This window comes from Epinephelus moara, chromosome 8 (genome assembly GCF_006386435.1).
Source record: "Epinephelus moara isolate mb chromosome 8, YSFRI_EMoa_1.0, whole genome shotgun sequence".
Lineage (NCBI taxonomy): Eukaryota > Metazoa > Chordata > Actinopteri > Perciformes > Serranidae > Epinephelus > Epinephelus moara.
In genome coordinates, this window is record NC_065513.1 from 16,326,960 (window position 1) to 16,340,294 (window position 13,335).

General features: G+C 42.9%; 1 protein-coding gene across 2 annotated transcripts in view; it reads left to right on the forward strand.

The window, feature by feature from the left end:
* bmp1a (bone morphogenetic protein 1a) overlaps window positions 1-13,335 on the forward strand; it is a 38,674-nt gene that overhangs the window by 21,987 nt on the left and 3,352 nt on the right. The window contains exons 7-18 of one of the 2 annotated variants that reach the window (XM_050049971.1): window positions 3,112-3,236; window positions 4,971-5,086; window positions 5,216-5,318; window positions 6,571-6,687; window positions 7,087-7,232; window positions 7,321-7,516; window positions 7,772-7,897; window positions 10,290-10,483; window positions 10,604-10,784; window positions 10,907-11,032; window positions 11,210-11,337; window positions 12,418-12,631. In XM_050049971.1, the coding sequence (XP_049905928.1) occupies window positions 3,112-3,236; window positions 4,971-5,086; window positions 5,216-5,318; window positions 6,571-6,687; window positions 7,087-7,232; window positions 7,321-7,516; window positions 7,772-7,897; window positions 10,290-10,483; window positions 10,604-10,784; window positions 10,907-11,032; window positions 11,210-11,337; window positions 12,418-12,631 (1,772 nt within the window). The remainder of the gene's footprint in view (window positions 1-3,111; window positions 3,237-4,970; window positions 5,087-5,215; window positions 5,319-6,570; window positions 6,688-7,086; window positions 7,233-7,320; window positions 7,517-7,771; window positions 7,898-10,289; window positions 10,484-10,603; window positions 10,785-10,906; window positions 11,033-11,209; window positions 11,338-12,417; window positions 12,632-13,335) is intronic. The other variant, XM_050049973.1, reaches the window with a different exon arrangement.

The window sequence follows — 13,335 nt, forward strand, 5'->3', positions numbered from 1 at the left end:
AGTGGCTTCTTGACAACCTGTCCATGTACATTAAATTATTTCGTAAGCTGTGACGACCAAACTTTACATAGAGTCGTTTAAATATTATGGTTACCTCCTGCTGCCATGTGCAGGATATGACCTAAGTTTTGCGTATGAACACTGCATATGGCCGCTTGCCTCTAGTGCATAGATAAACAAATCTGGGAATCTTTCAGACAGCTGCAGGAACAGTCACTTCAACTATGCAGTGTTCTATGCAATTTTGACAGCCTCCATTTAGCCAGACTGGGTGTAATTTGATCTATTGGCTGCAAAATACAAGGTAACCCAGACTCTGATTATTACTACCTTACTGTGATATGAGAACCAGCTGTTGGCTGTTCTTTTGTTCTCACATGGCCCTCCATGACAGCTGTATATACTGTATATTTCTTTTCATTTTCTCCACCACCAGCTCTCCCATGCCCTGTGTTACTCTCTCAGCGTATGGGCCTCTTCCCAAGTCAACTGCCATGCTCTTGCGGCAAACAGATTCTGGGAAGCAGAGAGGGAATCTTTGTCTAAACGGAGGCTGCGGCTGGGTGTAGGCCAATGTACAGAAATGCCTGTCTGACCCCGTGCATCCAGACTGTAGGTCGAGAATGCACTTAACACAGAACGGAGCTGAAGTATTGCACAGTCTTTTGCAGAATGTGATTCTTTTGGGTTTAGTGTTTAGTATTGTGCAGGAAAATGGAGGAATGGGAGGCATAAAATAACATCTGGTATGATATAACATGAAACTGTATTCTCCAGAACTCCTATCAACAACCTTTTCTCTAGTGGGCTTTTAGGTTTACAGGATCCTTTTGTGGCCTGAACAAAGCCCAGTGCAGCTGATAAACTGTTTGCATATTTTAACAAAGAGAGGTGTTTTTAGAGGACGGTTTTGTCTCGTATTGGATTTCAGTCAGCTCAGCACTTAAAAACAGGATATTCATTTCGTTGCTGTCACTCTTAGGTCAAGATTTGGAGTTAACCTCATGATCCTCTAAATTTGTGGTATGCACTACAGCCTGCTGCACAATGGAAGCAGCCCTGCCCTAAAGTATGTTTATGTCGGGTAATCCACCCTGTTCTGTTTTCACTCCAGCTCTCAGCTCTGCTGCTATCTGAATTCGTGGAACTGTGTTGATCAATAGACTGTTTAGACATGAGAGAGGAACGGCTGCCACTGCTGGGGAATATTTCACAGAGCTGTATTAGCAGACAAGGGGCTCCTGTTAGCTTTTCACAAGTCATTCCAAGCACTTTTTCCTGAGTGCTGATTGGCTGATTTACCTGTGCCACTGTCGTTCTTTGTTACTCCGTTATTAGCCGGCGTGTTTGCCCGGTGTTTTACAGCAAATCACCGTGGGAAGCCAGGGCCTTTGCCGCGGGTGTTGTTCGGAAGATTTCATGGCTTGTCTTGATGTTGTGCCGTGTCTCCTGGGGACAAGCAGGGCTGATCCCCATGCTTTTTGTCTGGGGTATGTTACCCGACCCACAACTGTGCCTGCCCCCCTCCTTTGCTCCAGAGATATTTTTCAGGACTGGTGCGTGGAGCAGTGCCAACTCAAATAGAGACCTGCCAGTGTGCCCTTTGTCTGCTCTGACACCGGCTGGAGTGGCGTTTTTCACCGACAGCCAGCATACGGGCTCCTGGAAGCTCACAGACAGACAGGCAGGCAGAGTCTAAACTGTTAGCTCAGGCTGCTCTGTTTGCACATGCCTGGCGTTGATAGGCATGTCACCATGGGAACGGCCAGGGAGCCAGGCCGTTCCTCGCCAATACTTGGAGGAAAAATGGAGATGATAAACTAGCAAAGTGTCAAGTGAGACAGCAGTGTGAAAAGAGTTTTTCTGTACTTACTGTTCTGCCCTTTTTTAAAACTACGTAGATGCTTTACCTGATTGTTTTTTACAGTTTTGGTTTTGGACTTTGTTCACATCCCTACCTACACAGCTTATGCAATTTATTTTGACCGCACAGTACCTCTGGAGAAGCGCTTAAGCTCTTAGATTGGGTCCATCTGCAAGGCAGACGTGTGTGAAGAATGATGTCAGCGTTAACCTCAGAAGCAGAACGTGTGACCCTGACCTCAAAGGAAGACTTTGATAAGTGACAAGCAACTGTCCATCTGTTGCACTTTAGCCAGAGACGAGTAGATCTGAGAGAATCATAGAGTAAACATCATTGTTTAAGTAAATAAATAAAACACACACTTGCACACTTTTAAATTCATGTATGAGGATGGGAGACAGAGGAACACATGGCAACTGAAATAAGAAAAAGCATAAAAAAGAGTTAAGAATATTAATTTTTCTATTTTAAAACATCACTGGTCTAATGTACCTCATTAGAAAGTGATGATGGGTCAAGTGGGAAAGTGAATCAGCCACATCCTGACTGGTTATATATTAAAAGACTGTTTATCCATAGATAAGAGGTTTTGTTAATGGTTTTGATCGTGTAAAGTTTATTACTGTACAAGCAGCTGGGTCAGGATCATGATAATACTCTTGTGTCCAGATAGGTGTGGGTGTGCATGCTCATGCAGTGACAGCAATAAAAAAAGCTTCATGCTGCCAAATTTAGCTGGTGCCGCTTCTCATTACAATAAGTATCATATGTTTAAACTGGAAGAGATATCGATACATTTCATTAGATGTTGGTTTTAAATCAGAAGTCTCAAAAGTATTTAGACATTTTCTGGTAGCAAATCCATATAAGTGTTCTGAGTTACTATATTTAAATCTCTGTTTAAAAGCCTATCCAAAGTGAATATGAAAATGAGTTTCCCATGCCCCTCTTTGTCTGTTGGATTTGCTGATTTTTTTTTTCTTCTACAAAACAACCACATTTTGTTCAGCATCGCCAAGACTGGCTGTACTCATTTTCACTGTGGTATTTATTTGGTCGCAATCCTTTAGAAACCATTATTAATAATGTTGACAGTGATTGAACTGCACTGTCCGATGGTAAGTCACTTAATCCTTGTGCAAACATGTGCCGTGGCGTGCATGCATGTTGGAATAGTTATCAGGCTCGTGTGCATGAGGTCTGGGTTTCATGCGACATTAACATCGGTCCCTGCTGCTGAATTACAGAGGCATCTTCCTGGACACCATCCTGCCACGCTACGATGTGAACGGAGTGCGACCACCCATTGGCCAGAGAACCAGACTGAGCAAAGGGGATATCGCACAGGCACGCAAACTCTACAAATGCTCCAGTAAGACCAAAATGACAGATGCTGTCTGCTATGGGTTTTTCCTGTCTATTTTTGCATGTGTGTGTAACATTGCCCTGAGAGAGAGTGAGAGAGAGGTCTGCAGCTCCTCCTGCCTTCCTGCCTGGATGCAGCTCACAATGTGGAAATAGCCAAGCATCTACTATTGATGTGGTGTGGTTCCTTGGCTACAGCGTCCGAGACTCCCAAGCTGGGAGGAGTGTAAACACTACCGAGGGACAGGAAGTTTGTCATCGCGCTTTCCCAGATAGACTCAAAAGAACAGCTGGTCTTGAGAGGACAGTGTCTAAACCGATTGTTGGGAATAATGCTTGTGTCCGCACATCACAACATGTGCATTTTAAACTGTGAGGCTATACACTAAGGAGAGTTACATAAGCCTGGCACTTTTCCGAACCACTCACTTTGTTTATGATTCAAGAGAGGAGAGATGCTGTTGAAGTAAACAAAATTTATAGATGTTTAACAGATGTACATTGAGCACAGCCTTCTGCTGAATAGATTTGATGTCAGTTAATTGTAGGTCAGGCCAGGATAGCTGAGCTGTCAGCCTCACATTAAAGCTCAATGAATAAACAGTGATGGTCACCAGACCTGGACCAGCCGGTGTGGTTTTTGTGTAGAACTGGAAATTTGAACCTGAGATGTATGTATATGTGTCTGTGCAAGCGTTTCATCTCTTTCTGTCTCGTGAGGAAGAAACTGACTGGATGATGTGACGCACATTGTGGGGGATGAGGTGGTGAGTCTCCACATGTTCTTGGAAAAAAAAAATCCTTAAAGAGCCACGGATCTCCCATTCATGCAGCATTCCTGGGAGCGTTTGTCATCCCCGGTGTGTGCCTGAGAGCTTGTTAATGGTTTAGTACTGGCAAACCTCTGCCAAGCATTATTACACAACTCGCAGCTCAGGGCTCCTCGTTTTATTGCTTACACACAAACCTCAAGGGGAGCAATGAATGTGAAGAGTCGGGGAGGGGGAGATGTTTTCCTTGCTCCCTCAAAATGCAACCCAAGGTAAAGATAACACACAGTAATAATGAATGCATGCACCGTTCTCAAGATGGACAACTGAAGATACGATCTACTCTCTGTCATTTCCTCTCTGTCTTAATTAAACACATCTTTCCCCCACTTGGCATGAGCCTGCCTCAGCCGTTCCACAAGGCCGTGCACGGTATTTGGAATCAGTCCTCGCACACTTGGACACTTTAGTTTTGCCAGTCAAACTAAGGGTGGTTTTTCACTGGCAAGGCGTACATAATGCATCACGTCCTCCAGAGGGCTGGGTTATTTATAGTGGGCCAGGTTTATTTTCAGAGGATGCTCAGAGAAAGTGTCTCACACTCCTCTATTCCTTTGTGTCATCATCATCTGGAGTAGGTGGGGGAGGGGAGGGGTGAGGCGCGGGGTTGTGGGTGAATATTATCAGCAGATGTGCCTTTGAACATAAAAGCGCTGCCCTTTACTTCACATTCGGTGTTATAATTCCAGCATCAAGCATCTGTCTGCAGCAAGGTTTCAGGGGATTTACTTCATAGCTAATGTGTGTGTATAGCTCGAATTAGTGGCTTAGGTGTTTTCAGGCAGAGACTAATTGGTAGTGCATCTTGCTCACCGCTGAGGCCTTACGTGCGGATTTGTGTGTGTGTGTGTGTGTGTGTGTGTGTGTGTGTGTGTGTGTGTGTGTGTGTGTGTGTGTGTGTTTGTGCACAGGATGCGGGGACAGTCTGCAGGACAGCAGCGGGAACTTCTCCTCTCCTGGCTTTCCCAATGGATACTCAGCCTACATGCACTGCATCTGGAGAATATCAGTCACACCAGGGGAAAAGGTATGAGCATAATGGAAAGTACTAGACCAGCTTAGAGATGCTTTGCTTTCTGTTTACACTGATATGGTGTCTCTGTCGCCTGTTATTTATCCGAACCGTGTCAGTAATCACCCTCTCTTGGTTTTTAAGATCATTCTGAACTTCACCTCCATGGATCTGTACAGGAGCCACTTGTGTTGGTACGACCACGTGGAAATCCGAGATGGATACTGGAGGAAGGCGCCTCTTAAAGGTCAGTTTTAACGGTAGCATGCCATTTGTATGTCAGTTACTCACCCCGTGTTACGTTATAATTACAAAGAAAACTTTTTCTTGCATGCCTCCACGGTGAACGAAGAATCCAAAAATGGAGAAAAGACTTGATGAATTGAAGTCATAGGGGTCTGCGTTCAACAACAGCAAAACTATATCAAACCATCTGTTTACAAATTCTCACACAATTTGTGCAGTATAATTCAAGTCTCATTTATCCAGGCATATGTTCAGTACTTCCCAAACAGAAAGCTCTTTCTGATGGGGAACTGAGCTAAAAGCGAAACTTATCTATGCTCTCTTCCAAACCAGACTCCATTGAAAAAAACAGTAATCTTTGCTCACTAAACACAGGTGCTGCTGGTCTACTGCTGCCTCAATTGGTAGTTTGTTTTAGTTATTGTGTGACATTGCTGAATCCAGACTGACCCTTTGAAACACCAAAGTCACACAGTAACACAAACAAACTAAGTGATCGAGGCAGCTGGTCGACCAGCAGCTCCCGTGTTCAGCGAGGTAAAACAACAGTTTTTATCAGTGGAGTCTGGCTGGATAAATGAGACTAAGATTATACTGTGTGAGTAGTGTGAGAGTTGAAACAGTTTTGCTTCTGCACTTCATCAAGGCTTTTCTAATTTTTTTTTGATTCTTTGATTACTGTGGAAGCGTGCAACAAAAAAGTTTTCTTCACAAACTCAAGGTAACACAGGGTGAGTTATTGTGTGTTTGTGTGTTATTGTTTGTTTTGACTAACGTACAGTCCAAAATTCAAGGATATTTAGTTTATTAACATAAAAGAAAACCTGGAAATAAGTCAGGTTTATTGTTGAATATGTCCCTGGGCTATCGGCTATAAGCACCAACAGTAACGACCACTAAACACAGGTTTTACTGTGTTTAAACATTGAAAATATTTACATTATTCACAAAGTTAACTGTCCGGTAAAGGCAGAGTTGTTATGGGCGAAAGAGGAACAAAGTGACCTCCATTAGCTCCAGCTAGTTATACTGAGGACATACAGTATGTGAACATATTGAACACTAAAAATAAGGACGGTAACTTTTTGTCTGTTTATATGTTCTTTTAATTAAGGCTCATTTCCTCTCTTATCCTCTCACAGTGTGTTTAGTTTCCGTGAGAGCTGTGCTGAGGAATAATAGTTATCACAGGCGCCCTGATAATCAAATCTTGGTGTAACGTGTGTGTGTGTGTGTCTTCACCTGTGACCCAGGTCGTTTCTGTGGTGATAAGCTGCCTGAGCCAATCATTTCCACCGACAGCCGACTGTGGATTGAGTTCCGCAGCAGCAGTAACTGGGTGGGAAAAGGTTTCTCCGCCGTTTATGAGGGTAAGCACCCATTCCCCGACCTCACTGCACTCCATTCCAGCATGCCGCTCAGCTGACTGAACGCATGGCCAGTCACACATCCAACAATGTGCCTAGAGGCTGCAGTAATATCCACAGTTTTTGGCTCCCCTATTGCTGATGTGTCAGGCACTTTACGCTGCATTAATCAGATTTTGGCTGGCCTTCACACTCAGCTCCATTGTTTCCAGACCGTGCAAAGGGATGATGTGTGTTTGTGTGAGTGGGAGCTGGTGGTGGAGGCATTTCAGCTAATCCACATTGCGTAAATCAGAACAGTGAGCACACGTTTTTTTTTTTTTTCTTCAGAGGCATGTGCTGATTAAATTGCTGTTGAGGGAGCTCAGTATTGTTTTTTATTGTTTTTACTGTCACATGCAGCCATCTGTGGTGGGGAGGTGAAGAAAGACAACGGCCAGATCCAGTCCCCCAACTATCCTGATGACTACAGGCCCAACAAAGTGTGTGTGTGGAAGATTACTGTCGCTCAGGGCTACCACGTAGGCCTTACCTTCCAGTCTTTTGAGGTAAAACACCAGTCCTTTGTCATCTATTCATTCAGTTGGAGTTTGTTTTTTGCTGCTGTCTAACCTCAAACCCTCTAACCTTCCTCAGATCGAAAGACATGACAGTTGTGCCTATGACTACCTGGAGGTTCGTGATGGAAACTCTGAAAACAGTCCCCTGCTGGGCCGCTTCTGTGGCTATGACAAGCCAGATGACATCAAAACCAGCTCCAACCAGCTGTGGATGAAATTTGTTTCAGATGGCTCTGTCAACAAGGCCGGCTTTGCTGCCAACTTCTTCAAAGGTCAGAGGTTAAGGGTTGTAAATTCTTAAGAATGTCAGCATCTGTTTATCTGACACGTTACAGAAATTCCCTTGCTGTTGTCTTTTAAACATTATGGCAGTATAAGTTTATTTCACATAGTTTTGTTTCACTGTTGGGTTCTGTACGACCCTCTTTGCCTGGCTCCGCTGTTGTTATGGGTTTGTTTTTTTGGTTGTAAGCCGCCGAGCCAGGGGGGCCGGCAAAAAGGGTCCTAACATATCTTTGTGTTTTCAGAGATGGATGAGTGCTCCAAGCCGGACAACGGTCGCTGTGAGCAACGCTGTGTCAACACACTAGGCAGCTACAAGTGTGCCTGTGACCCAGGCTATGAGCTGGCTGCTGACAAGCGCAGCTGCGAGGGTAAGTACAGGGAGAAAAGTCACCAGCCCTGCTCACCATGTAATTTACATGCTAAAGCACTTTACACAGTTAGCCACCCAAATACAATAAGTACAGTCATTCCTAAAACCCAGAAAACATGCTATCAGTAATGCTTGTGCTGGAAGGGCACTAACTTTTAAAGATTTGAGTCACAACAATGCAAGCATTATTTTTATCTCTAATTATATGTTGTTGTTTAAGAGCTAACTACTAGTACACAAGCTGTACAATATCTGGTTGACCACTTAGCCACTGTACGTCCCTGGAGAAACTCAGCTATCACTACAGCTTTGCTGTGTGCACCAGAATTCATCTTGTGCAATAGATTTTTGGGGTTTTGGAGAAAATATAGAGCAGTTAAAATTAAAGACAAGCAGATTAGATTGAAGTATCAAGAAAAGAAAGAAAAGAAATGTTGAGTACAGTTGGTCATGTACATTAATGATAGAATAATGCAGTGCATTTTCAAAAAATATAATGGTATGGTGGGAATCTTAAGGCACCTCATGATTCAGTTCTGATTCAGAGGGCTAGGATGTGATTATAAAACGAATGTTGATGCATCTTGATGCATCAGAATTTGTTATTTCTATACAGGATTTATTTTTTCTTACTGTGCGACTACTTGCTACTTTTAAATCAGAGCCAATTTGCAATATTCCAGAATTAAAGGTCTAGTTAAGGGGATTCGGTGGCATCTAATGGTGAGGATAGCAGATTGCAACTGGCTGAAACTTCCAAGTTAGAATTTCTTCGGTGTTCATTGTTCAAAAGGTTTTCAGTGGAAGTTGAATTATCCGCAGAGGTCTCTTCCTCTCCAAAACAAAAGGACCTGGTGATTTAAACTGGTAAAATCACTGAATAAAGCAGTTTCACATTAGAAAATCAGACGCTCTTGTCGCTAAGAGGCTGCTAAATATGGTGGACGAGTTGGAAATGTGAATGGCCCTCTCTAAAGCCAGTGTTTGGTTTGTCTGTTCTGGCTACCGTAGAAACACGGCGGTGCAGCCAGGTGATCTCCATAGACGAGGACCTGCTCCCTATGTAAATATAAACAGCTCATTCTAAGGCAACAAAAACATAACAGCTCTTATTTTCAGGTGATTATACACTAAAGAAAACATACTTATTATATTAAATTCCATTTCTGCCAATCATAACCCTGTAAATCCCACACACTGAACCTTTAAAATCAAAAGATGAATATACTTGCACACAGCGCAGCTTTTGTCAGGTCCTTTTTCCTAAAACTTCATAAAAGCCAAAATGCTTCCATATGCTAGTTTTTAAGCCAGGGGGTGCCGTTCAGATTGTATCCATCTGCAGTTACTCACACTCAGCCATCCTCACAAAAACTCAAGAAGTAGCTTAGCTGAGAACATAAAACCCTGCGCACATGTTTATGTTCATTATGTGTCACCAGCCAGTTGTTTCAGCCTTATGCCCAGTCTTACAAAATTGTTACAGGTGACCAACATGTGGAGGACTGGGTTTTAAATGTCTGATTATTGACTTTTCTGCATTGAAACATAATCTTTCAAGAGAGAATCATGATGCGTCTGTCTCCACCCCCTAATATGCTCTCACATAATCAACCCCATAGACACACAAACAGTATCACAGAATATTCCCACACCAACATAGCAGTAAGCTCTATTCTTATACAAGAGTTTGCTGTCAAGAAAGTAAAAATATTGCACATTAAAATAACAAAGAAGGTAGTATTTCACAGTTATACCTACATTTACATGCGAAGAAAAATTTTATTTTATTTAACCTCTATTTAACCAGGAAGATCCCATTGAGTTTAACAACCTCTTTTTCAAGGGAGACCTGGCCAAGATAGGCAGCAGCAAGTACAAAACACAGTTACAAATTACACAGATAAAACACAAACAAATAAAAGAAAAAAGGCAAGAAACTAGTGCCTGACATCCGCGCAGCATGTTAAATAGCTACTGTAATAGCACTGTAACTTTTACCATTCCAACATTTTATTAATGCCTACATCTAATAACTCTACAATCCATGAAAACATCTATTTCAGCTGGAGAGCATCAACACTGCACATTAAGTTTAGCTAAAAATAACCAGGTGAGGAGCAACACCAGATGTTGCTGTAACATGTGTGTATTGCGTAACTGATATAAAGCCTGAGTCCTCACGGGCAGGTCAGGTGGTAATCGGGTTTATTCTGGACACAAAAGGATATTTCAGAGGGATTTCATTTTAGCTGTATGGTGTGCTGTGTAACATTTGGAACGTGTCCCCTTCAAACATTGGGTGATGTAGTTTGTTTTCTGTCTGCACATCTGTATCAAGCTCTAAACTATTTGTCCTTGTCTCTTCCTGTGTTGTGTTTTCTGTCCAGCTGCATGTGGAGGCTTCATCACCAAGCTGAATGGGTCAATCACCAGCCCGGGGTGGCCCAGAGAGTACCCCCCAAACAAGAACTGCATCTGGCAGCTGGTTGCCCCCACGCAGTATCGCATCACTCTGCTCTTTGACGTCTTCGAGACTGAGGGCAATGACGTGAGCACTGGGGTTATTATGAATCGGCGCGGGGTGGGTTTGTTCTGTTTTCTCTCTCTGTCATTGCACAGACCTCCCTGTCCTCCTCGTGTTTCATAATTAAAACCAAATAAAATGTCCCAGCCTCTTCACACGCTCTGTTTTTTCGCTCAGGTCTGTAAGTACGATTATGTGGAGGTGCGCAGTGGACTGTCAGCAGACTCAAGGCTACATGGGAAGTTCTGTGGGGCAGAGAAACCAGAGGCTATTACATCCCAGTACAACAACATGCGCATTGAGTTCAAGTCAGACAACACAGTGTCCAAAAAAGGCTTTAAAGCGCAGTTCTTTTCAGGTGAGTCCTCTGACAGTGATGTGCAAAGCATCGCAAGTCTTTTCAATCGGTCACTTAGAGCCGCTATCTGTCGGTCTTAAAAGGAAGCAGTCACCAAGGTTGTGTCCTCTGTGCTTCCTCAGACAAAGACGAGTGCTCTAAGGAGAACGGTGGCTGTCAACACGAGTGTGTCAACACCTTTGGGAGCTACAGCTGTCAGTGCAGGAGTGGCTTTGTGCTGCATGAAAACAAACACGACTGTAAAGAAGGTATTTCACCTCAAAGTCTCGTCTCTTTGCTACGGTTGCACATTTATTCTTGTTCCTGCCTTATTTTTTATAGTAACAGCAGCCATTAGGGTTGATCAGCACATGCTTACTGTTGGAATCTGTTCCATATTAGCATGATACAGAGGTCTGCATTGACTCACTGATGTCTTTATACAGCTGGCTGTGATCACACTGTGAATAGTGTGAGTGGTGTCATCACCAGCCCCAATTGGCCGGATAAATACCCCAGCAAGAAGGCCTGCACCTGGGCACTCACCACCACTCCGGGCCACCGCATCAAAATTGTATGTCACTTCCTCCTGCTCTCTGTATGATTTCACTTGTCAGTCATGGAGTTATTTGTGTGCTGCTTATTCGTGTAGCTGAATTGCTTAATCCACCGAGGACATCTGTGTTTACTGTGCTGCTGTCAGAAACTGTTATGTCACTCCTAAAAATGATGTGTGGCTCCCTCTTCTGTTATTATCTGCTTTTTTGTCTATCATGTCACTGACATAGAGTAGATGATTTATTATATGAAAATCAGTTACCAACTCATAATATCAAAGTACACCATGCATGCCTCTGTTTCTAAATAAGAATGTAAAATATTTGGAGGACATCTTCTAGCAAAGTATTTCCTGTTTAACTTTGTTTTACCTGTGTGCTGAGAGAATGAAATGGCACCTATCACTGTTAGGAAAACGTCATAAGCTTAAAGGGACAGCTCACCCTAAAATCAAAAACAAATAGATATTTTTCCTCTTACTTGTAGTGCTGTTTATTAATCAAGATTGTTTTAGTGTGAGTTGCCGAGTGCTGAAAGTATCGGTAGTAGAAATGTCTGCCTTCTCTGGAGTATAATGGAACAGTATTACCGTGCAGAAGGAAGCGTGCATCTACTCATGGATGAGAGGCTTGTGCTTGTGACGGCACAAGGAAAACTAGCTGAAGATGCACGCTTCCTTCTGAGCTGTGATATGGTTGGCGGGTGTAGTTTGGCAGAACCAAATAACTACTACATGAAACTGCTCAGAACAGGGTCTGTGGATTATCTTGAGTCACTGGGTCATGATTTCCAGAAAGAGACATTTCTGTTGAGTTTTCCAAGTGCATTTTTTGGCACTTTGAACACCATAAACCGAGCGCCATCTAGTTCCATTACATTAAAGAGAAAGCAAACATCTCTACGGTCGTTATCTCCATCACTCGGCAACTCATACCAAAACAATCTAGACTGATAAACAGCACTACGTGTAAGAGAAAAAATATGTATATTTGACTTGCGGGTGAACTGTCCCTTTAAAATACCTAAAGTTTGATCTCATGCTTTTCTATCTGTTACACACTTCTTTAAACATACTTAGCGTTTTGTTTTGTCGCAGGCCTTCAATGAGATCGACATGGAGGCCCACCTGGAGTGTGCTTATGACCACATTGAGATTTACGATGGGCGAGATGGGAAAGCTCCGAGTCTGGGTCGCTTCTGTGGCACCAAAGAGCCCCCACCCATCATGTCTAGTGCCAACAAGTTGTTCATTCGCTTCTTCTCTGATAACTCAGTGCAGAAGAAAGGCTTCGAGGCTTCACATACTGCAGGTAAGAACAGATGCTGTTGTAACAGTACTCAGTTTCTCCTCCTGCTTAAGAAATAAAACACAATAGAAGCTAAGAGGGATTCCAATAAAATCCTTTAGCCTTCATGTTTGAAGACATCAAATTAATTTTAGGTCAGCTACTCACATATCAAACTTAACAATGTTTTTTGAGTGTAATGCTCACAGGATTTAGTTTTAGTCGAAATTCACCACCCTGTCTGAGAATGATTATGACTCATATCTAACTACAGAGCATGTTAAGGAATCCTTTGTATCCATGTGACTGTGAAACCACAAATGAGCAAGAGAACAACATGCACAGCAGCTGTACGACGAAATCCAACTCAACTTTTTTTTTCGCGGATTACTTTTTTTTTCTTTGTTAAGCGAGGCAGAGAGGTGAGACTAGACAAGATAAAACTTAATACATTGGGTGTTATGACAGGATTGCAGACGGTACAAAGAAAACAAAAAAATCCCCATTAATATGTTAGATCCTTCGATGTGGGGTGTGTGTATATGAACAAGGGCAGTCTGTTGTATAGGGCTCCTTTGTGTGTGCGTGTGTGTGTGTATGTGTAAAGGACAGAACTGTGTTTTCCTGGCTGGGGTGTCTAATGACATCCCATTTTCCAGTCATTTTGTGATATTTCTTTCGTCTCCGTCTGTAAATTTCATTCCTTTCTTTTTTCCATGTTGCCAGTA